Raw genomic sequence first — 26,556 nt, 5'->3', positions numbered from 1 at the left:
AGGACTGCTTCTAAATATGAAATTAGCAATGCCTAGCAGGAACACAGAAAGTTGACCAAGGTTAGGATAGTTCTCACTGATTTGGTGTCATTTTAAGATAAACTAAACTTGGTACCTAACAGTTCATATACTATCAAGAATAGTAGGTACAACTCAGGAGGCTGTGATCTCAGGATGGCGATTCAAAGCAGATCAGGCAGGAAAGTCCATGGGACTCTTATCTCCAATGAACCAACCATCAAAGAGCCAGATGTGGAACTACATCTCAAGTGGTAATAGCTATAATATTCTGCCTATAACTTTTTCTATGACCTTAAAGCATTTTCTGTACATTTTCCTGCTGATTTCTATCAAAGAAGGAATACAAATAACCAACACTTTGTACATTGATTAATCCCATTATATGGGATTATCCCCATGTGAGAGTATTCCTAAAGAATTACTATGATTTAGTAAGGGAATTAGTAAGGGAATTTAGTAAGGGAAGCTCCTAAGTGTGATAAAACTTCCCGTAGACTAGTTTCAACTTTGGAAGATGCTCCCTATTCAAAGTAGGCGCAGCTCTTCAATAACTTTCATACAAATATTTCAGAATTTAAAAGACTAAAGAATAGTAGCATCTGTACTTGCATCTCATCTTTTCCACTACTAAGTTTGACACAGTTTGACACAAACAAGTTCTTCAGGATCTATGGCTCAGTTCCTCCATCTGCCCACAGAAATAATACCACATGCTTTGCAATTATTGAGATAAATAGAATAAACATATGCTAGTACAGTGGATGACATATTGAAGAGCTCAGTAAGTTAACTGTGTTCATTAGTGATGACTTTTAAATTATTTTTCCAGTATTAGATTTTAGAGTATGCTTTATAAATAATGAACTTCCAAAGGTAGTATTTAAACCACAGTCACAGGATTACATTTCAATGTTGCAAAAAGAAAACCATTCTTCAACATACCCCTCCTTAATAAGAAGTGACTCAAGGGCTGGGAAGTTGGCTCAGTGGTAGAGCGCTTGCCTTGCAAGCCTGAGGCCTTGGTTTGGTTGCTCAGCACCATATAAGCAAAAAGAAAAAAGCCGGAAGTGGCACTGTGGCTCAAGTGGTAGAGCGCTAGCCTTGAGCTGAAGAGCTGAGGGACAGCACCCAGGCCCAGAGTTCAGGCCCCACAACCGGACCCCCCCCCAAAAAAAAAGAAGTGACTCAATAACATGAAGATATGTACCAGTAATGTCTGGTACCTGCTACAAAATACAGAAGAAATGGAGGATCAGAGAATGAATAAGAACACAGAGTACCATGGCCAAGTTTTGACTTTACTTTGAAACACAAAAGGGGTTCTTGGATGATGGTATTCAGTCCAGTAACCACAGCTGCGATTGACCTTCTGAGTTCCCATAATGCATTTAGCTGCTGCTATTTGTTATTTTGACATGTGCATTTTCAACTTCAAAGTATCTTAAAAAAATCCTTGGGATAATAACAAACCACACTTCAGAAACAAGTGAAGAAGGCAGTTCCCTCAAACAAAACTAGAAATAAGTAAAGTGCTAAACACAGAAAATAAGTAATAATGGAGGAAAAGAGACAAAAAATGTTTAGGCTAGATAGTGCCTATATTTTTCCTAATAACTCACTTAAATTCTGAAGCATTTCAAGCATTTCAAGTTTAACATAAGAGTTCAAATTCAAAATCTTTACATTCTGTAAAGATTTAAAACAAAACTACTTACCTTAAGAGATCGATGAATTCTTTTAGATTTTAAATCCCAAATATTAACAGTGCTATTTAGGCCTCCGCTTACCAAATACATAGATGAAGAATTTAAATCAACACATGTCTGCTTTTGCTATTATTAAAACAAAAACAAAAAAGGTTAGTTTCAACAGAGCCCAGAGCTATTGAGTCTTCATCTAACACTTCGTATGTGATAAATATACTAAATTATGTTATAAAGATGCTAATATTCATAATTCAAAACTCATCTCTCATCTTTCATATGGATCTACCAGCTTGCAAGAATTTCAAGATTTCAAGGATTTCAAGACTTCAAGGAATCAAGCAGGTTAGTGTTTTTCACTGAGTTAATGGCAGAAAAGGCAGAGGAAACTCCTGCAAGTCTTGACTTCCCATCAGGATTATTTGCCCTTAATAATAATAATAATAATAGAACCTCTCCCAATATCTAAAAAGTATCTTAAAGTACAATCAATCCTCAGCTCAGAAAATACTGAAGAGACAGGCTTTTAAGGAACTTGTAGTTTAGATTTCTGATTTTACAGATAGGAAAAGCCTTTCAAAAGGTAGTATTCTTAATCTGAGAAACAAAGACTAGATCTACTGTTCTTAAGTGTGCATCTTCAAAACCTTTTTCTGTTCCAAAGAGTTTTATAAGGATATAGTTGGTCCCTTCCCCCATCCTTATTGGCCTAGTCAAGATTTCTTTTAACTCTTGACCAACAGTATCAAGTATCACATATAAAAATAGCAGTATACACATTACATCAGTGTTTTGATATACTTGCTACAATTCTAATTAGGAACTAGGAACTAACTTTGGTCTAAAGCAACAAAAAAAGTTGTCACTGCTAATCAGGACAGTCTGCTAAGTACCATCAAAACAGCCTGTAAAGAAAGGGACAAGGATAGTATCCACCAAACATATTAGGTAGATATTTTAGGATGCCAACTGTCACAGCTACATTTATTCTTATGGGCTCACAACAAAACACATTTGGCTTACTCATGAAGATCATTCCTTGTCAATGTATTATTAATGTAGCTAATGAACTTAAATAATTAATAGAAGTTGCATGATTATTGTAGGAATCCAAAACCTTCAAAAACAAAAAATAAAAAGACATAATTTTCAAAATCTAAGCATAAGACCTGGTCAGACATCTAGATTTTTTTTAGTAGCCTATTATATTCACTATAATACTGCTAATATCAATCTGTCTACTTTAGAGGCAAAACATAAAATTAAAATACTACTCTAAGAATAATTTTAAAATAAGTAGGGTGGAATCTTAATTCGCCATGTGGATAAAATCTAGTTGTCTCAAAAAGTACATGAATGACGAGACTTGCATCCCACCAAAAAATAAGTTATCAATAAGCAAATATGTCACACGAAATTCCTAATAAAGGCTAAGAAACTGTTTGCAAAATGTTTTTATAAGTAAATTAAGGAATATTCAAAATCAGAACCAATTACCTTATAATTCTGAAAGATGAGAAAGAGGGCTAACAAAATCCTTATGTTCCACTTGTGAATATTAAAGTGTAAGATATGATTTATAGTACAGAGTATAAGATATTAAAACAAAAAGATCCCAGAGAGTAATTCACTAATTCTAAAACATAATGCACAAATGTGCACTTCTAAAACATAATGCATAAAAGTACACATAACAGTGATGAAGGTAGAAGAAACTGTTTTGGTACTGATAAATTGTTGGCTATCTCTGATGTCAGGATCCAGGGTGATGTGGCTACTCTGTCTCATCTTGAAAAGTACAGTCTGCTCATTAACAAGGGCATTTACGGTCTCGGTTCTACTTAGCTCCATCTGAACAGGCAGAGTGCCTCAAACTCCATTTCTACCCTGTTTAGCAGACATCTTTCCTGCCAAGGCACTATGTCTAAGCTGGAAGAGATTAAGGCTATAAAAACTCTGAAACTAAGGAAAGTACAAGCTACAAGCTATTTATACTCTTCTTTTTGTAATATGTATACCAAATTTTATTTGGGATTATTAATATATGACATCATAAAATAGCATTCATCCTTATTGTGCTTTAAATATCAACTTTATTATTTAGCTTTAATTTTTACAATTAATTTTAAAATGTTGGAACTACTTAAACATGTAATTAATATGATTTATATCATAAAATATAGGATTTTCTTTAAATTCTATCTTATTTTATTGTAAGGGTGATGTCAGAGGGGTTACAGTTACATAAGTAAGGTAATTAGTACATTTCTTGTTGTATTGTTACCCTCTCCCTTGTTTTCTGCCACTTTCCCTCCCCCTCAACTCCTCTCCCCAAGTTGTAAAGTTCATTTCCAACATAGTGTCTTGTGCATATTGCTAACTTACTCTGTTTAAAAGAGCTATCAAGGAATATATGTGAATGTAAAGATAAAGCCAATGTGATCCTGAATCATTCAGATGAATTTATAAAACAAAAGGGTAAGGAAAAAACACACCATAAGAGCTTCATGTAAAGGTCGCTCAGGCAGGCACTGTAGTCCAAAGCAGACAGAATCTGAAGTAGAGGGCTACTATCAGGGCTATCATGGTCATTTTTCTGATGGCTCTGAGCCCACAGTCCATTAAAGGCAGTTATAACATTACAGATTATATGGTCAGGCAAACATAGTAACCTAAGGCATTGCAATGCACAGAAGGTTAAAAAAAGAATAGGCAAGGTAAGCCCCTAGCAAATGAAATCCAAGTCCTCAATTGCTCCCCTACATGTCAATGTTATTTTACTTAAAACATTTCAACAAGCTGGACACTGGTGGCTCACATCTAACTACTCAGGAAGTTGAGATCCAAGGATCAAGGTTATCTCTAATTAATTACCAGAAAACCGAAAATGGAGCTGCAGCTCAAAAAAAAAAAATCTTTAAATGCCATTGTATTGCTAATAGTTTAGGCTAATAATGACTCTTGTTGGGTTTTGTTGTTGTTGTTTGGTGGCACTGGAGTTACGAACGCAAAGGCTCCTGCTTACTAGGAAAGCAGTCCATGGCTGAGCCATGCCTCCGGCCAATAATGACACTTTTAAACAACTTTACATTTAGCTACAAGCTTCCAATAAATAAGCTATGGCCACTCAAGCAAAACTAAAATTTTAAATAAAAAGGTTATATTTTAAATAAATCACTTACCCCTTCAGCAAGTTCCAAAAGTGGAACAGGTTTACATTTGCAACTTGAAACAACTATTTTGTCACCACCAGAAGATGCTGTCACTAGAAAGTTATCTAAATGAAGAGTTAGGGAGCATCAAACAATTCATGAGCACCTATAACCCTAGACTATATAATGAGAAAGCACTTATACAAGCAAACACTAAGACAAGTAAATGAATATAACTTATATGTTAGCTTTCAAAAATAGCTCCAGTTACAATTACTAATTCTCTTTCTTACCATTCTAAACAACAACTCTTCCTTCTAGCTATGTGATCCCTTGAAGGCCATTTAACTCATATAAAATAATACTTCCTTTTCTGGGTAAGTCAGAGGTCTAACTTTAACCTTTAGGAATGAGAGCATAATAAAAGCAGCATCAGTAAAAAACAGAATTTCCATGCACAAAAACTTTCAAGATACATTTAACAATCCACTGCTTCTTATTACAAACTTACACTAAGAGTCAAGCATTATATTACTCTCCCAATTTTCCCAGTTAAGAAAATGAAGATTGAAACTCTCTCATAACTTGAATATTTGTGGTAGAATGTTTTTATCTTAAATATACTAAGAATGAATATCATAATCACTATAGTAAATATAAGTATGGTTAAATTGTAAATCCTAACTGTCTATAGATTTTATCCTTATTTTAAATTATAGTCTTAGAACTATAATTATCTTATTTTACCTAAATTATACCGAGAAATGAGTAAACACAAAATAATGTATTTTAAAGGCAATGTGACTAAATATAACATAACCAAGAACAAAAGTCTGATTCTGAGTCACAAATTAAAAGATCTAGGCCAGCAAGGTCTACGTATAGGAGCCAAAAACTATAGAATACAATCTTTACTACAATGTTTGCATAGTTTGTGATAACATATTTTATGACTAGAACATGGATTGTAATTTTATTATATAATTCAAACAAAATCATATTTTACATGACTTTGCTAGTTTTATTCATATCTGAATTCCATTGAAGTCAAGCATAAAGTGCCACCTTGTATTCCAAAAATGTTTTCAGGTAATGTCCCAGGTGTTCTTGAGTTAATGGTCACCATAAAATGTGGGCCCCAAAATGTCTTTAATTAGAAGTCTCTGGTTTTTGGAACCATCAAATAAATCACCATGGTACTAATATTCACCCAGATGCCGTTCCCTTTGATGCTAACATGCGCCTCATTTTTATATTTCAGGTACATTTAAATATTGTAGTAGGCATAATACATGGGTGTCAGGTGGAAGTTTCATTACTAATTATAAAGTAATCTGTGTTCCTACCTAATTTCTGGAGAAAACAAAATCATCCCTACCAACACAGTACAACATTGTCAAACAAAAATAAACCATTTGCCTTTTTTTTTTTTTGCTTTTTCCCTCTGTTTACCACTGCTATTCCTTAAAATGGAAGAAAAGAAGATAATATAAAAAGAGTACGCTATGTACTTTTTAATTTTGGCTTTAAATTTCACCATGAGAAGGTGAAGAACACAATCTGAAGGAAGGAAATGAAGGAGGGAAGAGATAAGAAAGAGAGAGAAAAGAAGGGGAGGGAAAAAGAGAGGAGAAAAAAGGGGAGGAGGGAAAGAAAAGGGAAAGAAGGAAAGGAGTAAAGGAAGGGGAAAGCAAAAGGGAAATGAAAGGAAAAACTACAAAAAAGAAAACTATGCACACAAATTCCATCCTTGGGATCTATGATATTCGACTCCAAGTCTCTGAACCTGGGAATCTTTGTGCTTCAGTAACTAACCTCCATGGAAGAAACCAAAGCTTCATTAGGAATACAATACACACTCACTTATTTCTAGAAATCACACAAAACAATGACCTCCTAGTGACATCAGTTTGTTGATAAACCACTAATATGTATGTATGTATTAATATGTGTGTATGTATTTTGGTGCAGGTTCTGGGACCAGGGTCTGGACACTCCCTGAGCTTTGTTTTGCTCAAAGTTTGTGCTCTATCACCTAGGCCACAGTTACAGTTCCACAGTTTTTGGTGGTTAATTGGAGTTCAGAATCTCATGGATTTTCTTGCTAGGGTTGGTTTTTGAACACAGACTCTTAGATCTCAACTTCCTGAGTAGCTAAGATTATAGGTGTGAGCCACCAGCACTTGGCTATTTATTCTTAATAAATATTATTAATAATTATTTTTAAGTGCCTGGACCTTGCTACCACTTGTCTCCAGTTGAAAAGGCAAACACTCTGCCACTAAGCCTCTCCTCCAGCTCTTTTGTTTTTAGTTTTTTAAATAGAATCTCCTATTAACTTTGTCCAGGCTGGTCTCAAACTATACCCAAATCCCATTCTCCTATCTCCACCTTAGAATTGTTTCTTTTTTCTTAACAGTAACATAACGAAATTAAGCTCTAAGCATAATGAAAATCTAAACAGAAACAGAAACAACTTTACATTTTTGCCAATCTCCGTAAGACATTTTCCCTACTATGCCTTGAAGAGTCCTTTAAAAATTTAGTCACTTCATGAGTTTGAAGGGGCACTAAAATAATTTATTTTACTACTTCAATATAAAATCAAGGAATGATATAGATGCAACTTCAATAAGAAAAGTTGTACAATAACTGTATACAAGTTAAAAATATCTGTAAGGTGTTGGGCATAAAATGTTCAAATATTTTTGTTCATGAATCAGTCATATTTTAAAACTCTCCAATTTTTTTCTTTATAGGGAAGAATGTTAATACTCTGATTTTGATAAGATTGGTAAGAAATAGTGTAAGTTTCAGAAAAGCACAATTGTTGTACATCAATGATATAGAATGTTTTCTTAGAGTGATGAGAGTACTCAAACAACAGTGGGCCTCAACTGCGAGCAATTTTGGCAATTCTGGGGACATTTTTGGCTGTCCTAACTAAGGGCTATTGGCATCTAGTGGATAGAAGCCCCCAAACTTACAAGTATCCTACAATACTTAGAAAAGCTACTACAATAAAGAATTATTGGGTCCAAAATGTTAACAGTGTGAACTTGTTACAGGCTTTGCTTCCACATTTACTACATCCACACTTTGGAGCACACCAAGACAGGGAAAGTTATCAATCAGAAAAACTTATAAAAATTCAGTCTAAACAATTTTATTATTTGTTTGGGAACTGTTATAGAACACAAAGAGAACATCAGTTATGATGGATGATAGACTCTGCCTTTGAGTCATTCATGTCTAGATCATAGTCACAAATATCCAAATGTATATGCAGAACGTCATTCTAAAACCATTGGAAGTTTGCTTAAAACTCTCTGTACTATTCCATTTGGTTAGATAGTAAACTTTTGATAATACAACTAAGTCTATGGTCTTGATCTAGAGAACAGATATTTTCATTTCACAGCACAGACATTTTTTCACCAACAATAGTATTTTTAAATGACTTACACTGTAAAATTTTTTCAAAAGGGAAAAAAAAGAGTTCATTTATATGTACTGTGTTCAAAAAGAAAAAAAACATGTATTTTACTTTATTGTAGCTACACAAAATATATTTCTTATTGTGGATCATATGCATAACTTTTAATTTTACTAGTTGTAAATCATAAAAAAAAGGTAGTTAGTTAAAAAAAAAGGATACTATTGCTGCTCCAACACATTGAACTGATTCCATGTGGTGCCGTGTGAGGGTTGAAGTTATCCACCAGTGTCATAGATGAAGCATCCCATATTTTAATATCATCTCCTGATGAAGCAAATCTGAGGTTTTCCTGCATGACTGAGCCTATAAAAAGTTTACAACATATTTTAAAAGCAACAAATAGACAATTTTTAAAGTTAAAATGATGCATTTAGTCTGAAACAAGCAATTCTACTTTGATTTTTATTCCAAACATTGTACTAACCATAAAGTAGTTGAAGATTCAAAGTAGTTGAAGCTATCTAGCCCACAGATCAGATTACATACCTTAACTGACCCTTTCAATAGGCCCTCAAAGCAATTACAATATAATCAGGCCTCCTTAGCTTGTCTTCCATGACAGACTATCACATTCCTATGTAACTCTCCTACCTCTCTTCCCTGAGACAACAAATGGGACAGTGGCTTTCTTTCTGTCTCAGACAACAAGGCAAGGTTATTCTCACTTTAGTCTCTTTTTATTTGCTGTCCCCTCTGCTTTAAAATCTCTCCCCAGATTCCCCAAGGCCATCTCCTCTCATCATTCAGGTCTCAGCTCAAATGTTTCTGCTTCCAAAAGGCCTTTCCTGACTGATCACTGTGACTAAAGATCTTTAGTAATTATCCTATATTTCAACCAGCCAATTTTGTTTTTCTCATAGCATTTATTATCTGAAATTCTTACTTGTTCTCATAACAATGTCTGTCCCCTCATACCAGTCTTGAAACATTCGTAGTACATAGTAGGTACTAAAAAAATTGATAATACCACATTTTCAAGAATGACATTGCCCCATTTGTTAGGAAATGGTAAGACTTGGAAAAAATTGTATTAAGTGAAGTAAGCCAGGCCCAAAGAAACATAGGTCCCATGGTTTCCCTTATTTGCAATAACTAGTATATGTCTGAGACAAGCAGAAAAGGTCAGATAAGATGATGTTAGGAGAAATGAACCCCAAGATAAGGACACAAATGGATTTTTTCTTTTTTTGTTTCTAACATATTTATAAGGTGATTTTTTTGTTGCTTTGTATGTCCCTCCCCCACAGTACAAACCCTATTTTCACTGTATTTGATGTTGGTATAATTTGGGGAGGGGAAGGGAAAAAACAAATTGATTAAATAAGGATACAGATTGACCCACTGCAACAATGAAATGTACAAGACTCCAAGTTGAAAAACGAACTTTACAATTTGGGGAGGGGGAGGGAGTGTAGTCTAGAGATGGGAGGGCAGGGATGGTAGAGGAAAAACAAAGGAGGGGGCAACAATGCTTGATAGGAAATGTACTCATTACCTTGCCCATGTAATTGTAACCCCTCTGTATGGTATTTTCACAATTAAAAAAAATGTACTCATTACCTTGCTCATGTAATTGTAACCCCTCTGTACAGTATTTTCACAATAAAAAGTTTATTTAAAATGATAAGTTTTTGACAAACTAGCATTCCTGCAAGTTTGAATCAAGTTATGCATGTTTTCCACAAAAGCAAAATTAGCAATATGGCCAAAGATGCCATTACATTTGTATGCCAATTTTTGGTCTACGATGCCCTTATTTTTATAATTTATTTACAGTATGTTCTTTAAACACTAATTTTAACAAGGCAATTTCACAAACCAAGACAGACTAGAGCACTGCTCTGGGTAGACACTTTAAAAAGCAGCAAGTACCATGGATGATGGGTGAGAAAAAAATACATACTAAAAATACATGGACAGGAGGGCAGAGAAATACACTCCCCAAACCTGCCTATAACAGATAGCAACAAAAATAGTGGTCATGGACAGGTCCCCAAGTCATCAAAGTATCACACTGTGTTTAATATATTCAGAGGACAAATTGAAAGCATCATGCATTGTATGTTAAAGGCATAATGAATTGTCAAAACCTTTCATGGTCAAAAGACAAAAAATAGTCATATATTTATGAATAATCCAACTTTTAACAAGTAAACTCACTCATATACTTCATTATGCCCCTTTCATCAAATAGCACAGTGCTACTCAAGCAACTGTCACCTGTTGAACTGTGCACAATACTTCAATATGGTGAGTTAATTATGTGTACCAGATGCACTGTTGGTGGGCTACTCCAGAAACAAAGTTCTGGAAAGACAATCTCTAAGTCCAGAGAACACAACCGCAAGATGCTGCCTACGTGAAAATGGGATGCAGCTGGGGTTATGGGCAAATGGGCCCCAATGAAGGTGTTACCTTTGGTCATCTTACATCATTTAACTGTGCGTGGGACAGGGAAGGGGACCCATCTGCCTGTCTTGAGATCTAGGCCTGTCTAGAGAGGGGCATTACAGCCGTCCCTAAAAAGAAGGGGTCGTGCAAAGAGAACTGTCAGGATACCAGGCCATGGTTAGGGCAGAGCAGCAGCTCTGGGAGACGATCAACCACCAGCGAGCTGAAAGAGTTCTCCAACTTTCCCTGGGCAGAACGCACCGCACTGGCTTGAGACCTGCTCACCTGAGGTTACTTTTGGATCTCACGCTCGTGCACTGCCAGAGTCTGGGTGAGATTTATAAAAAGGAGCCAGACTTGTGCGGCACGGGCGAACTCTGTGCGGGAGGGGGGGCGGGGGGGGGGGTCATCGCGCGCGCGCACGCGCACACGCGCGCGCACACACACACCCCGCCCGCCAACCCGGCCTGACTGGCCGTTCCTCCGGCCGGGACGAGGCCGGCTCCACAGGCCCGCGGACCCGGAGAGACTTCCGCGCCCTGCCCAGCAACCGCCCGGAGCGCGGAGCCCCCTCGCCCCGGCCTGCCCCGTGAAGAACCCGGGAGGGTGACTGGGATTCAAGAGAGGGCTAGGAAGCGAGCGGCGGGGGCCGACTGACCCCGGAACCTCACCTCTCCGCCGCGGCACAACAGGGGGCCACGGCGCAACTGGTCCCGCGCTGGGCTTCCGGCTCCCGCCTGAACTGTTAAACTTCGGCGGCCGGAAGTACCGCCCCCGGTGACGTCACGGGCGAGGCTTTGGCCCCAGGCGGCAGCCAGGGCGGGCTAGGCGGAACCGCGAGCTGTCACTCTGGCGGGGGCGGGGCTGAGCATCTGTAAGGGAAGTTATCCCAGCTCCAGGGCAGAGACTTAGCATCTGTGGGTTCCCTCCACCCGGTCAGCTCTGCCTTCTGCCCCGGCATTCATGTGTTTGGTGTCTATTGTGTGCCAAGCACTAGGTTAGACTCTTGAGTGTACACTTTTAGCCTAGCGGGACCAGAGTAGAGTGAATGTTCTTAGTCCTTGGCCTGGTGGAGCTTAAGAAGTTAATGTTAACAAATCATAACATAAATGAAAAAGAACAGAAAAGTGGAGCAGGACTGCCAGTTCGAGCTCAGTCTAGCCTAAATAGCAACACCTTGTCTAAAAAAGAAAAAAATCAAAAGAAAAGTACAAGATGTATGAAAGCCCACCATCAGGCAAATTACCGTAGATGTGGGTTTAGGAAAGGGTTCCCCAAAAGCAGCAGCTGTGGAAAGTAGATCATACAACCTGACAACTATAAATCAGGCAACACCCACATGCTAAGTCACCCAAATACTAAGCATCTGTGGTAACCAACTTCAAACCTGTGATCTTTCAGAGAGTGCTGTAAGGTCAGGAACATCAAACTCCATCTGCTTGGGAATTCTTTTAAAGGGAATGCTTCTCAGTGTGGAAAGGCAGGTTGCTGAATTCTTGTCAAAAGTCCCTTGCTATAGGGCCGTTCTGTAGTGGAACAGACAATATTTTGCAGAGAATACTGATAAGCCATCATTTCTTGTGCTAAGTGTTAATCCTTCAACTCAAGTACACACTAGACGTGTTTCTGAGCTATAGGCAAATCCCATTATTTGTGCCGTGGGTCAGTAACTGGAAACTTAATAAATCCATATTTTTTCAAGGAGAAATTCAAGTTCTAATCAAGTTCTAGAGTATAATGGGAGCAGCAACAGGGTAAATATTATGGGCAGCAGCTGCCTTCATTGTATAGTAGGCAGTTCTTGAGGGTAAATTGATGGGATACAAATTTGGGCACAGCAAGAGTAAGGAAATGGAAGTAGGAAGAATTGGGGCAAATGAGGAAAAGAAAGCTTAAAAAGAGGAAAGACAAGTGAATCTCTGAAAATTGAAACCAGCAAGAAAGTTGAGAATAGTCTATAAGAAAAAATGAAGGCATCAAGAAAGGACTATTTCTGGGAAGTGGGGAATGTTTCATTACTCTCGAACGAGACCAAAAGCTACAAGAAATGCCAGTTGTGCTAATTATAAATGTATATGTGAACATCAAAGAGTTTCTAAGTATGTAAGGGAAATCATCAGAACTAAGGGTAGGAAAGGGGATGTAATAACCATTGTTGGAAACTTCAACAATAGCCAAAAGAAACTTAATAAGGAAGGAAAATAGGAAGGAAGGGAGATAAAGAAAAAGAAAGAAATGTAACTCTTTTTATTTACAGATAATATTGTGCAGTAGAAAATCAAAGGGAATCCAGAAAAATAGAGCTTTTATAATAATAAGTAAATTAAATAAGTAAATTTGGCAAAACTTGTATTAAATCAATATATAAAATTAGAATAGTATTTCTTTTTTTTTTTTTGTCATGGGGCTTGAACTCTGGGCCTGGGCACTTCCCTCAGTTATTCAGCTCAAGGCTAGCACTCTACCACTTGAGCCACAGCACCACTTCCGGTTTTCTGACCCTAAGATATGTATTCAAGTGTTTTTTTTTCCTTTCCTGCGATTGTTTCTAACACATGTATAAGATGATTTCTTTGTTGCTTTCTATGTCCCTCCCCCACAGTATAACCCCTGCTTTCACTGTATTTGATGTAGGTATAATTTGTGGAGGGGAAGGGGAAAAACAAATCGTTTAACTAGGGATACAGGTGGACCCATTGCAACAATGAGATGTACAAGTCTTTATGTCCAAAACGAACTTTACAACTTTGGGGGGGGAAGGGAGGGGGGAGGATGGGAAGGGATGAGAAGGGGAAACAAAGGAGGAGGCTACAATGCTTGATAAGAAATGTACTCATTATTTTGCCCATGTAATTGTAACCCCTCTGTACAGTATTTTCACAATTAAAAAAAAAAAAGAGCCTCATGGACTTTCCTGCCCCGGCTCACTTTGAACCACAATCTTCAGATCTCAGCCTCCTGAGCACCTAGGATTACAGGCATGAGCCACCAGGGCCCAGCAGTATTTCTTTTTATTGTCTTGACAATACTTGGGTTTGGACATAGAGCCCTGCAGATGCTCTACTATTTGATCTATGCTCCTTTTTGGCTTAAGTTGTTTTTCTGATAGGGTTTCACTTCAGACAACCTTTCTCCTAACATGTCTGACATATCACTGAGATTACAAATGTTTGACACCATGCCCAGCTTGTTCTTTGAGATAGGAGTCTCACTAACTTTTGCCAAGGATGGCCTTGACCCTCAACGATCACAATCTCTACCTCCCAGATATTGGTATTATAAGTGTGTTGCCACCATGCCCAGCTTTTTTTTAAAAAAATAGTGTTTTATATATTAACAATGAACAATTGAAAATAAAAATGACAATTCCATTTTAATAACCTCTAAATTTGATCAAAAATCTGTGTGATAACTAGTCATTGAAAACTATAAAACATGTCAAAGAATAAGTCAGAAACTGTTTAATATTCACTAATTCAAAGTTTCAATATTGTCAGAATGTCCATTTTTTCCAGATTAATCTGCATATCAATGTAATCTCCCAAAAAATTTAAAACACTTTTCTGGGAAACTGTATCTGATGTCAATCTAGATTCAATACAAACTATGCCCAGGTGGTAGAAACAGGTGCTTGGTGTGGGGAGAGAAGTCAGGGCAATAGTTAGTAGTGATGGAAATGTTACTGATTGTTATAGAATTTCAGGTTGGTTTCAATATATATTGGTCAAAATTCATAGAGAAGTGTATTTTATGTTTATTTTTTCTTTGTATTATTATCTTTAAGAAGATTTACAGAGGAGCTGCTATTTAATGAAGCAGCTTATGAATACATATATCTTGATCAATGTCACCCCTTTCAATATTCTCACCCATTCATTCCTGCTTCCCTCACTCTTCTTAATTTATAAGATGTACATTGGATTCTGACTGCATTCTCCTCCTTTTTTATTGATACATTTTGCATATTAAGAAAGATTCTAGAAACTAAGAGCTCTTGGTCATTAGAGAAGAAAGTGGCATCCTTCACTTATAAAAGAAAAGCAAATTAATATTTTAAAGAATTACAAACTAAACCATAACATGGTCAAATCTCAGAACACTGGCTTTGAAGAGTAGAGTTTAAATATTCTCAAAACTCAGTGGGAAAAAATGTGACAGTGTTTATTATTCCCATAATCCAAATGGCTTCCATGTTAAGGGTAACAGGAGAATGTTGATACAGTGGATCAATAAATCTCTATTTCTGAGCAAAATGTGTACTACCCTAGAATTACCTATCCATATCATTACTCAGGTTTCAGAGAACAAATTTAAAAAAAGAATGCACTAAAATGAAGGAGTAAAAAAAAAAGATGGCTTCTAGCCTGAGAGAAGTAAACCGAGTCCCCACAATGTAAAAATGTTGGTGTAGGAAAAATCCAGGATAACAGATGAGAGTAAGCTAAAGTAAAACCAATCTAAACAGCAGTTAAAACACTCCAGAGAATGTATAGTCAAGAACATTCATATGCATGCATGCACACACACACACACACACACACACACACACACACACACACTTTCTACTCTGCTACAAATAATAGCTACATAGTCATGTGCTCATGAAATACTAAACAGAATTACAATATCTTTGTATCGGGTGGATAGGAAGGTCAGAAATGCACATGTTTGTGTGTGTGTAAGTGTGTGTGTGTGTAACTGAGGTGGAAATAGGTGCTAAAAAATTAATTCCTCATCTTCTGTGGTGAAAAGTCAATAAGTAAACTCTAAAATTGGAAAAAATAGGTCATATAGAGATGGGGATGGATACCTAAAGTACATACAACTACAGAGCTTTAAAATATACCCTAAAAAAAGTAGTCCGTCACTCTTCACCATCACCACCCACTAACCACCCCTGCCAAAAGCACATTTGTCATTTTTGTTTTGACAACACACATTTGTAGACCAAATTCCTTGAAAACCATGCAGGTTACTGTAGTCATCAAGATGAACAGCATTCTAGTTCAGAAAAGTTATCAAAAGAATAAAACTTGTGATACAAATTGCCATGGTGTTTATCAGGCACTGGGAAGTCCTAATGGAGGAAGGAACTTTTCCTGGCTAAGGGTCTAAGGATAGCTTTAAATGGAAGCAACTTGACCTGTGCTCAAGAAATACAGTGGCCCCTAGGGAGGTGGAAAGTAGGAGGAGGGAATAGAGAAGGAAAGGGATGAGAAGGAGAAATAGAGGGGCTGAATATGATCAAAGCACATCTTATACATGCATGGGAATGTTATAATAAAACTTACTATGTACAATTTAATACACACCAATAAAGCCTCTAAAATCTAAAACAAAAAGATTGAAATACAGGGCTCTTCTCTTACCTGAAGAGGATACTTTTCAAGCCTTCCAGTGAATGTTTGAAACTAAGGCTAGTACTAAATCTTGTATGTCTTTGTCTTGTTTTATTCCCCTATGCATATATCCCTATAATAAAAGTTAATTCATACATTAGGCACCAAAGGATTTATGACACTAATAATCAACAGATCAAGTACAACAAAATATTGTTTTAAAAGTTATATAAGTATGAAAACAGTTATTTAAGTATGATCTTAGCCTTTCTGTCTCTCAAAGTATCTTCATGCACTTTCCTTACCCTTCTTGTGATGACATGAGCTAATACTTAAAAGCAGCACTTTACTGATGTCTTCTCTTTGGCATATTTGAATTGCCACCATCACTATTCTTGTATTTTGGGGTTATTATTAAGTAAATAAGGTTTGCTTGAACACCAAAGACTGCAATACTGCAACAGCCCATCTGGGCAACTGATACGGCTACTAAGTGACTAACGAGTGGGTAACCTATGCGGTGTGAATACACTAGACAAAGACATGATTCATCTCCCAATATGAGATTGGGCAAAACAAGATTTTTATCATGCTACTCAGACTAATGCACAATTTACAACTTATTTTTCAGGCCACATTTGACCACAGGCAAGAAGAATGTAGAAAATGGAAACATGGACAGTGGGGCCCTCAGTGAACGTTTTCAAGTACTGTTTATTAAGAGGCTTAGTGATGTGAACATCTTTATCCTCTCCCCTTCCTCAGGAAACCACTGCCCCATTGCAGTGATTGCAATGCTTTGCATCTGCTTCCCTTGTACTTCCCTGTGGCTTCCTTTAGCACCTGAGGTTTGTGCTCAGATATTACCTCCACACTCCATCAAACTCTCTCTCCTCACTTTACTTGTCTTCAAAGCACATACCATCCTAGCATTCTTCATTGAATCACTTGTTTGGTTGATTTAGTGTCTTAACTGGAATGGAAGCATTACAAGAACAGGCAGTTTGTCCTAATTGCTTCCCACTGTGTCTCCTGGTCCTTAGAACACACCATGCCATACAGTGGACATTCAGTACCTACTTGTTTGATAATTAAATGAATAGACAGTGAATATCTCCAATCCAAACCTGCAATCTGAGTCCAGGCCCACCTACCCAAGTGCTACCATCTTTCTCTGCCAAAGTATCCCCCTTCCAAAGCTCCCCAAAGCAATGCAAGGCTTCAACTCACTTATGAATTCCCCCCTCCTTCCCACAAATAACCAATTAGACAAATCACAAGACCCAGTCAATTGTATTGCTGAGTTAACCCTCAAATCTGTCCTATCTCCACCACCACTCTTATCACCTCTTACTGACTTTTCCAAGCTTCCATCCCTGCTACCAGCCTCCAAAAATCCTAACAAGACATGTGATAACATGCAAATCTGATCACATGACTACTCTTCTTAAAACTGTTCCTGTGGGATGAAGTCTAAACTCCTTGGTGTGGGCCCCAAGGCCATGCATTGCTGCCTCATGCTGATTTTCTTAGATCTTCTTTGACAGCCAAAAGAGCCTTACTGACCAAATGCACATCATGCAGCACACTGTCTAGTGACCAACCTTTCACTTTTCTGGTGCCTTGACTTACATCTTCCCTAGCTCTTAACTGGTTCTCGCCAACTGGATGAGATGAGCAGATTCTGAGAGATGTTCCTCTCTGATGGGTGCTGCCACACCACTCTGTTCCCACCTTCATTGGCTGCAAATCATGTGTCTACACATTGACTGGATTTCATGCTCCAGGAACCCAGTACTAGCCCATGAACACAAAGTCTCTGACCCTAGTTCCTAGCAGGCTATCTGACAAAGAGGACAGATCTAAGGACTGTTTAAGGAATGAATGCATGCATGCATGATTTTGCATTTGGGAATTTGTTTTTAGAAATTTAGCAGTAAAGTGGAAAATGGATTGCCAGCAGGGAGTCTTACTAGTGTGCAGCTTAGTTAAAGGCTAATTGACATATTCCAGACAAGATAAAGAGGGTCTGGACCGAGGCAGAGGCAATGGGAATGGAAATAAGGAGTCAGAATTAAGAGACTTTTGTTCTAATAAACAAAAGATACTTTAGAAAGAAATGCAGTTGATAGAACACTGCACATTTTCTGAAGGATGGCTCTGGAGTTTTAAATTTAGACAAAGGACTGGAAAGCCAGACATAGAGCTTGAGAAGCAATCAATCAACAAACGTCATGAAAGTGAGAGGAGATGATTGAAGTAGACAAAGAGGTTAGGAAAGCACAGATACAGAAATGAAAGAGAATGTTTTAACTGCCAAAGGATCAAGGGGCTGAATGCAGAGGGAAGATTTCCGTGTGAAGGATAGCGTTACTGGGAAAGTTTGCTTGAGTCTCTACTAAAGCAATAACATTTACAGGCAGTCTACACAAACTACACAGGCTAGGACAATATACAGTGTGCAACCTTCCATTTTGAAAGGACGGACTGATATTATGGGGTTTATTGGGGGAAGGTAACTAATTTCTAGAATATGTCATATCTTCACCATACATCTCTAGAGCCATACATGGCAGTGATGAGTAGAGATCCCTGAGACGCTGGAGGATTCCATTAGGATGCCTGAGCTATTAGCACAGAGACAAAAGAAACATATATTTCCTAGGTGTTTACCCTATCTGTGCAGGAAATCTTGGTTAATACCTTAAGTCTACATGTTTAGTATAATAAGTAGATAGAGTGGGCCAACAGCTCTGAACTGGGAGAGCTTAGAGTCTGTGGATGCTACATTTCCTTCTGAAGAACACTGAACAGATTGAGTTTGCTTCTCCCTTACACAGCAGGAGTGCTTTGATTCCTGACTCTAAGAGCTGGCTTGAAGGGCAGGTATTCTAGAAGGAACACTCAGAGTTATATTTGGAGATGAAGGGGGGATAATTCTGCTTCCTCTGTTAGATTAGATCCCCTTACCTTCTTTCTTCCAGACCTTGAAATATCTATTGTCTTGGTAGTTCTGTCCTAAGCCCTTCAGATTTTCAGCCCTATGCTTTTCATCCTGTGAAGAAACATCAAAACCTATGGCTTTAATAACCATTTCTGAATCAGAGATTTCACAGGCAGTCCAAGCCCAAGAAGGTTGGAATAAACAGGTTTTTTTTTTTAACAACAAATGTGGTCTTACTGCATTTTCCTGTGTTCTGCATCTCATTCAGTTGACCCATCACTAATCTAAAAGATGAAAGCAGAATCTCAAGATCAGTGTGAGGGTCCTCATTACCCAGCTTCTCTCTCCCTCCACATTCCAGCAAAGCCTAGGTCATATAAAGTGTTCTTCCTAAGTATTCTTCAAACCAGTTCTTGCTTGTCACCTTCACATGCCCTTCTCTGGCTCCAATGATAATTTATTTCCTTATGGGCCATTACTGTTGTCTTCCAGTGAATCATCTTGCCTCTGGGTCTGTCCCTTTCAAATATATGCTCCCTACTATTGCCAGACAGGTCTGACTCCTTCAAAATAAATCTAGTCACATAACTCCTCTCTCAAATGTGCTTCAATAGCCCCTCATCTCTTTAAGAATGAAATTCCACACAGCCATTTGTTTAGGTGCCAAATATTTATTAACCATTTATGAGGTTCAAAGAGCTGTGGTAGATACTGTGCTTGCAGGAAAAACCAACAAGCGTGATTTCTGCCTAAGAGGGCTACCAGTTTTACTTACTTGAATATAGGTTCGGTGGACAAAGTCATAGGACACCAGAGAGGCATCATTGATATTTTTAATGTAAAGGCTGTGATGCTGGCTTCTTCCACTTTTCAAAATCTATAGAAAAACAACATCAAATGCATGATCCAAGAGATCCCAACCCAAGGTGGGTTTGTCTTTCTTTCTTCCCTCCCTCCCTCCGTTCCTCCTTTTCTTTCTCTCTCCCTCCCTCCCTCTTTCCCTTCCTTCCTTTTTGCCTTTTTTTGAGGGGAGGGGCCTACTGCAGACCTACTCTGATTTTGTTTGAACTGAGATGAAGCTCTTCAAAAGATTAAAGGAAGATTCCTTCCCCAAAAGTGACTGTTTGCATTTCTTGAAGCTACTGATTGCTATTAACACTCAAGGAGATGTAAGCCCTGAGCTCTGCACTTCTGTATCTTGATGGAGAATACTTTGTCTATAGCCAGAGAGGTTCAGATAGCTAGGTCAGATAGCTGTCCTGTACTTTCTAAATAGGAAACAAAAGATGCTCTATATCTCTTCATTTCTAATTGTATGCCACAAGCTTTGATGCAGCATTATGGGGTCATAGTACAGAACTGCTTCCATGCATGCTCTCTACTCCAGCAAAGAGAGGTGCATTATTATGTCTACAGCTGGATTTTGAATAAAAACAGTGGAACTCATTTCAAACTTGAGAAAAGCTCAGGAACTATATCAGAGGAAATAATCCTTCACCTGATGACCTAATGGATTGTTTTTTATCTTTTGATTTCCATGAGTCTAGACACATCTTTTGTGGAGGGTAAAAAAAGGGAATGTTCTCTGAGTTGTTAATTTGACAGCTGGAAATTTCTGCTCTGGTTCATGTGGACTTTCATCACTGATTTCAGCTGCTGGGAGGGGGACTTTCTCAGAGAAACTATTTGGGAAGGCTGGTGCTTAATGGTGGCTCATGAGACAGGAAAGTCTATATTTTAAGTGCACTATTGAAATACAACCATTAAGAAGTTGTTTGGTCTATTTTCTCCTCCTTGACAAACTTTAGACTAGACAAGAGCTTTTTGGATGCTAGTAAAATTCTGTTAGAGGTAGAGTCAGTTTTAATAAACTTGCTTAGCACATATGCACTTAAGCATTTATTCACTAAAAACTTATGCAATTTTGTAAGTTCAAAAAAACAAAGCCAACCCATAACATCCTCCCTCCTACCTGGAGAACAGACATTTGTGCCCACAGTCAAGCACACACAAATGTGTTTGCTTTTCCTTCATTCAAAGTGGTTATTTTTTCTAACTATTAAGTCTATAAACTCTGTTTCTTCTTTATAAGATTCTAAAATTTTGGTTAATAGGACCAAAGTCTTATGTATCTTGTACTCCCTAATGGAGCTCGCACATAATTAACACAGATCTAGCATTTGACTTCATAAATATATGCTGAATGAATGAGCTAGCCCAAGGATGAATAAATGACACAACTAAAGAATTGAGTTACCTGTTATATGTGTACATAGCTCTTAGGCCTGTGAAGTGGCCATGAGTGGCTGACAGGTTTGGACACAATCCTTAGAGCAGGAAGGCCACATACATATCCATGAGACTTTCACAGTGCTGGCAGGTATTATAAAATGACAGGAAGAGAGGAGAGACAAGCCACAACTGGAGGCCATCTTTCCTCATGCCGCTGGTTTCTGTGCAGGACAAGGAATTTAGCAATCTTACATTATAGTCTGGTTTTCCATGTCATTTTCTTTTTGAGATACTGAGATTTGAATTTAAGGCTTGGTTCTAGCAAGGCAGGCACTTTACGACATAAGCCAGGACTGGCCCCTCTTCACCCCCAGACCCAGAAAGTGTTTTTAAATTAAGAGGACATGATCTATTTTGGTGGGGAAAAGAAGAGTGTATAAGTTTGATTTGTAACTGTTGTTGTTTTTATCAATATTGGGATTTGAACTCAAAGTCTTGAGCTTTGTAGACTTGTGCTCAACCACTTAAGCCCCCACTTCCAGCCCTTGACATATAACTTTTATGTATTTAGATATTTGCTTCATGTATATCCACATGTAGCCTGTTTTTTCAATTATGATGATATTGGAGATTTGTTTTTCTGGCTATATTGCTGGCTAAACAATTCCAACTTTTTGCACTCTTAGAAATTCTGGATGAGTATAACAAGTACACTCTCAAATTACAGCTGAGCTTATAAAGAAGAATAAAAGATCCCCAATGAAATGAAGAAAAGAAAAATCCAAGGCAGAGAGCATATAAACCAGTAGAGCAGCTTCACTGGATGAAAATTTTGGGTTTATCAATTTAGGGGCATAGGTTTCAATGCCTTGAGGCCTAGCACTACAGAGAGTTAACTGCAAATTAGAACTGAAATTCTTAAACAAAGCAGATGCTCCCAAAAGACTGTGGGAGACAGAATAATTGCTCCCTAAGAACATGCACATTCTAATCTCTAGCATCTATAACTATGTTACCTCGCAAGACAAAGTGCAAGTAAGTTTGCAGATGGAATTTAAAGGCTGCCTTATGTACTGACCAGGTCATAATGAGATTTCCTGGGTTATCCATGCAGTGCCAATGACATGACAAAGGTCTTTTTGAAAGTGAGAGGGAAAGGCAGAAGAAGTAAGAGTTGTATGACTTGAAAAGACTTGACCACCATTCCACCAGTCAAACAGCAGGTCAGAGTCAAAGTGCTAGGAAAGATAAAGGTTTGGATGCTCTCACTTGAGCTTCCAGAAGGAACTAGACTGTGATTTTAGCCCAATGGGATACATTTTGAACTTCAACCCAAGAAACTATGAGAAAAGAAATTTCCTTCCCTCCTTCCTTCCTTTCTTTCTTCCTTCCTTCCTTTTTTCCTTCCTTCCTTCCTTCCTTCCTTCCTTCCTTCCTTCCTTCTTTCCTTCCTTCCTCCCTCCCTCCCTCCTTTCTTTTCTTTTTTCTTTTCTCTCTCTCTCTCTTTCTTTCTTTCTTTCCTTCTTCCTTTCTTCCTTTCCTCCTCCTCCTACACCTTCTTCTCCTTCCTCCCTCCTTCCTGCCTCTTCCTCCTTCTTTTTCTGCTTCCTAGGCCTTACATTCTTCTTTCTCCTTTCTTCCCTCAGATTTGTGTTGTTTTACGCTAGGGTGTAGTAATTTATCAAGCAGAAATAAGAGAATAATATAGGTTTTAACCACCATAAAATAGTAGACTTGAAGACTATTCATTAACATGGGTTAAGAAGAAGCAATCTTATTTAATTATTCTGGGGTGCTAGCTAAAGTCTCCCTTGAGAATTTGTTTCCATGGTCCTATACTTTACTGCTTGTAAAGTCTGCTTCTCCCAAACAGAGAAATTATCCAAATAATTGCTCCCATGGAGAGGTTCCTAACAAATTCAAAATCTCCTTCTGGAAAGATCTACCCTGGCTTAAGCCATTCAACATTTATATAGATAAAATTCTGATATAACCTTATTCAAAATAACAATCTAACTTTAAACAAGGAGAGAGAGAGAAAGAGAGAGAGAGAGAGAGAGAGAGAGAGAGAGAGAAAGATAATCCAGATCAGGACCCTGAGAAAATCATATAAAAGAAGATTATAACAGAGAAAAGAAAACAAATATGGTGACATAATTGGCATCATAAAAGAAATAATAGAATCATAAAAACAAGACATTGAGAAAAGTACAAGTAGATTTAATAAGAAGCAAATAGATATTCTGGAAATTTAAAAATGTAGCCTTTGAAATTAATTTTTTTGGTCAGTCATGGGGCTTGATCTCTGGGCCTGGGCACTGTCCCTCAGCTCTTCGGCTCAAGGGGAGCACTTTACTACTGGAGACACAGTGCCAGTTCCTGAAATTAAAAATTCTATGAATAAGCGAAACAGTAGATGTGATAGCATTAAAAAGAAAAAAGGAGAAAAATGATAAATAATATGAGAAAGATTATAAAACAGAACGAACTCAAGAGGAAGATCTAAAACATGTATAATAAAAGTTCCCAAAGGAAAGAACAGAGTGGACAGGTCAGAAGAAATATTTGGAGAACTTCTTGAATGTAGCTTAAATCCAACAGTCATGTCAACCAAAGACAATAAAGACAATGAGATAGAACATTATCTTGACTCCCATTTATAGAATGAGTAAAGTCAATAAAACAACAAACATTGAGTAACAATTGTCATTCTTTTCTACGTTGCATTCTATTTCCTGTCAAAGTATAATTGTCAAAAATTAAAAATTATAATTAAGCCGCTGGTGGCTCACTCTTGAAATCCTAGCTATGCAGAAGGCTGAGCTCTAAGGATTGTGGTTCAAAAGTAATCCAGGCAGACACATAAACACCCATAAAAGCCAGAAGTAGAGCTGTGGCTCAAGTGGTAGAGCACTAGCCTTGAGCAAAAGAGAAAAACAAGGCTCAGGAACAATGTCCAGACCCTGAGTTCAAGCCCCAGGACAAGCATAAAAATTTATAACCCATAAAATTAATATGAATCAATGGTTTTATTCAATTCATTAATTTACTCAAAGAGGGAGGCTATAAGATGCTAAGATCTTTTAAAAGAACCATTCTAAAGGAACAAAACTAGTTGCATCCAACAGAGAAAGAAATGGCAACTTTTGGAATATTTTCTCCTCATTTATATCCTTTTAGGGTAAAATATACTCATATTATTGTTTACATTATTTGTATTAATATCAGTATTTTTTTAAATCTAACTTCTATTTTTTTTCTAACTTCTATTTGTAAAGAGACTGCTTGATGAGAAATATCAAGCAGTGGTTGTTAGAGAATCAATCACACAATGCTTATGTTGACTATTCTTAGTCATATAGGCCTTGAAACCAGGAGACTGGATCAAACAGCAGTGTAGACATGGCCATGAAGGTATTTTTCATTTTTAATATGTTTTTATTGTAGAAATACTGTACAGAGGGGTTACAGTTACATGAGTAAGGTAATGAGTACATTTCCTATTGAGCATTGTCACCCTCTCCTTTGTTTTTCCCCTACAATCCCTTCCCTCCCACCTCCCCAGCTCCTCCCCCCACCCAAGTTGTAAAATTTAGTGTCTTGTACATCTCATTGTTACAGTAGGTCAACCTGTATTCTTATTTCAGCATTAGAAAAATGTGTATTAGAAAATTAGAAAATTTTATATTCAAGATGCAGAGCACCAGAATCAAATACAGTGAAAACAGGTCTTATACCATGGGAGAAGAACATACAAGAGAAACAAAAAAATCATATAGTGCTTTTTACATTCATTAAAAGCAATAGCAGGAAAGCAAAAACCACTTGTGTCCCTATCTTGGGGTTCATTTCACTTAACATCATCTTATATGGTCATATGTACATAGCTTTTGAACTTTTCTGCTTGTCCTAAACTTATACTAGTTATTGCAAATAAGGGAAACCATGGGACCTATGGTTCTTTGGGCCTGGCTTACATAAAGGTATTTTTTAAGGTGAGATTTAGCATTTAAATCAACAGACTTTGAGTAAAATAGACTATTCTCCAGAACACAGGTCAGCCTTATTTAATCAGTTGAACACCTTACTAAAAGAAACTGCGGTCCTCGGGGAAGATGTGAGTAGGCTTGAGCTACGACATCAGCTCCTTCCTGCATCTTTGTTCTTAGTGCTCTCATCAGTTGAATTTTCTGTCTGTCTGTCTGTCTGTCTGTCTGTCTGTGTTCTATTTCTCTGGAGAAATCAAACTAATACACACACATTCAACATGTGAGACAACACTCATCACTAACATGAAAACTGAAAGAACATCAAGGATCCATTTTGCCTAGTGCCAAGTTTAAATTTTTTCTTTCACTACCCCTATAGGTATGGGTAGCGAATGGCTCCCAATAAATTCCATTTAAATCTTCATCAGCACCTCTCAAGTACAAACTGTACAACAATTTAGCTGAAAGACCTTAGTTAAATTTTTATTCAAGGAAGTGGCACTATGGCTCAAGTGGTAGATCATGCCTCGAACTAAAGAGCTCAGAGACAGCGCTCAGGCCCCAGAGTTCAAGCCCCACAACCAACAACAACAACAAAAAAATTATTCCAGAATCAGGCAAAAATCTCATTCCATAAAATAAATGCTCAGATTAGGGGAGTGGTATGGCCTGATATTAGACAGAAAAGGGCTGGAAAGGAAGAAACCAAGAATGATAAAGCAGAATAGTCATCTAAAGTTGCTTTCCAGGATGGACCAGTACAGGAAGCCAGAACAATGGAAAAATGACTGCTTGGTTAACATAAAATGAGTTTACTTCTTTTTCGTACAAGGGTTAAAGCTGAAGGAACTTCATTACTGAACTGAGCAGATCGGTCCTGTATGGGAAATGTGAGACTGCTCTTTTTTCCCCCCCTCTTTCCTTGGTTTCTTGAAAGGTCTCATAAGAAGTTTAGTTACATATGGTGCTATGGGTTACTGCATTGAGTCAGCTCCTTAATTAAGGTCCAGTGCAAAAGCATTGCCCAAACTCATGGCCTCCTGTATATAATATTTACTCAGCATACTAAATTCAGCCTTTCATTCTGCTTCTTGAGCCTTCCCACAGTCACCTTCTTTTTCTCTGTTAGGGACAGGCTCTCTCTATATATCTTAGGCTGGCTTCAAACTCATGATTCTCCTGAGTTCTGGGATTACAGAGGCCCTCACAGTAACTTCAACTAGATTTTCTATGCTTGGCATGGTAATAAGACATTTGAAGTATTTAATTAAAGGATGTATGGCTAA

The 26,556-nt window shown here is 37.7% G+C and overlaps 1 protein-coding gene across 2 annotated transcripts in view; it reads right to left on the bottom strand.

Moving 5' to 3' along the window:
- The window catches only part of Nedd1 (neural precursor cell expressed, developmentally down-regulated 1), a 55,997-nt gene extending 44,483 nt beyond the window's left edge, over window positions 1-11,514 (bottom strand). For both annotated transcript variants that reach the window (XR_001175309.1, XM_013022820.1), the window contains exons 1-4: window positions 11,438-11,514; window positions 8,535-8,678; window positions 4,907-5,001; window positions 1,737-1,853 (exon numbers count right to left, since the gene is read on the bottom strand). Coding sequence is in view for 1 of the 2 variants with exons in the window: in XM_013022820.1 (XP_012878274.1) it covers window positions 1,737-1,853; window positions 4,907-5,001; window positions 8,535-8,670 (348 nt within the window). In the remaining variant the exon portion in view is untranslated. The remainder of the gene's footprint in view (window positions 1-1,736; window positions 1,854-4,906; window positions 5,002-8,534; window positions 8,679-11,437) is intronic.
- Between the last annotated feature and the right edge of the window lie 15,042 nt (window positions 11,515-26,556).

Source organism: Dipodomys ordii, unplaced genomic scaffold (assembly GCF_000151885.1).
Source record: "Dipodomys ordii isolate 6190 unplaced genomic scaffold, Dord_2.0 Scaffold3, whole genome shotgun sequence".
NCBI lineage: Eukaryota > Metazoa > Chordata > Mammalia > Rodentia > Heteromyidae > Dipodomys > Dipodomys ordii.
This window is presented reverse-complemented; position numbering and strand designations above follow the sequence as displayed.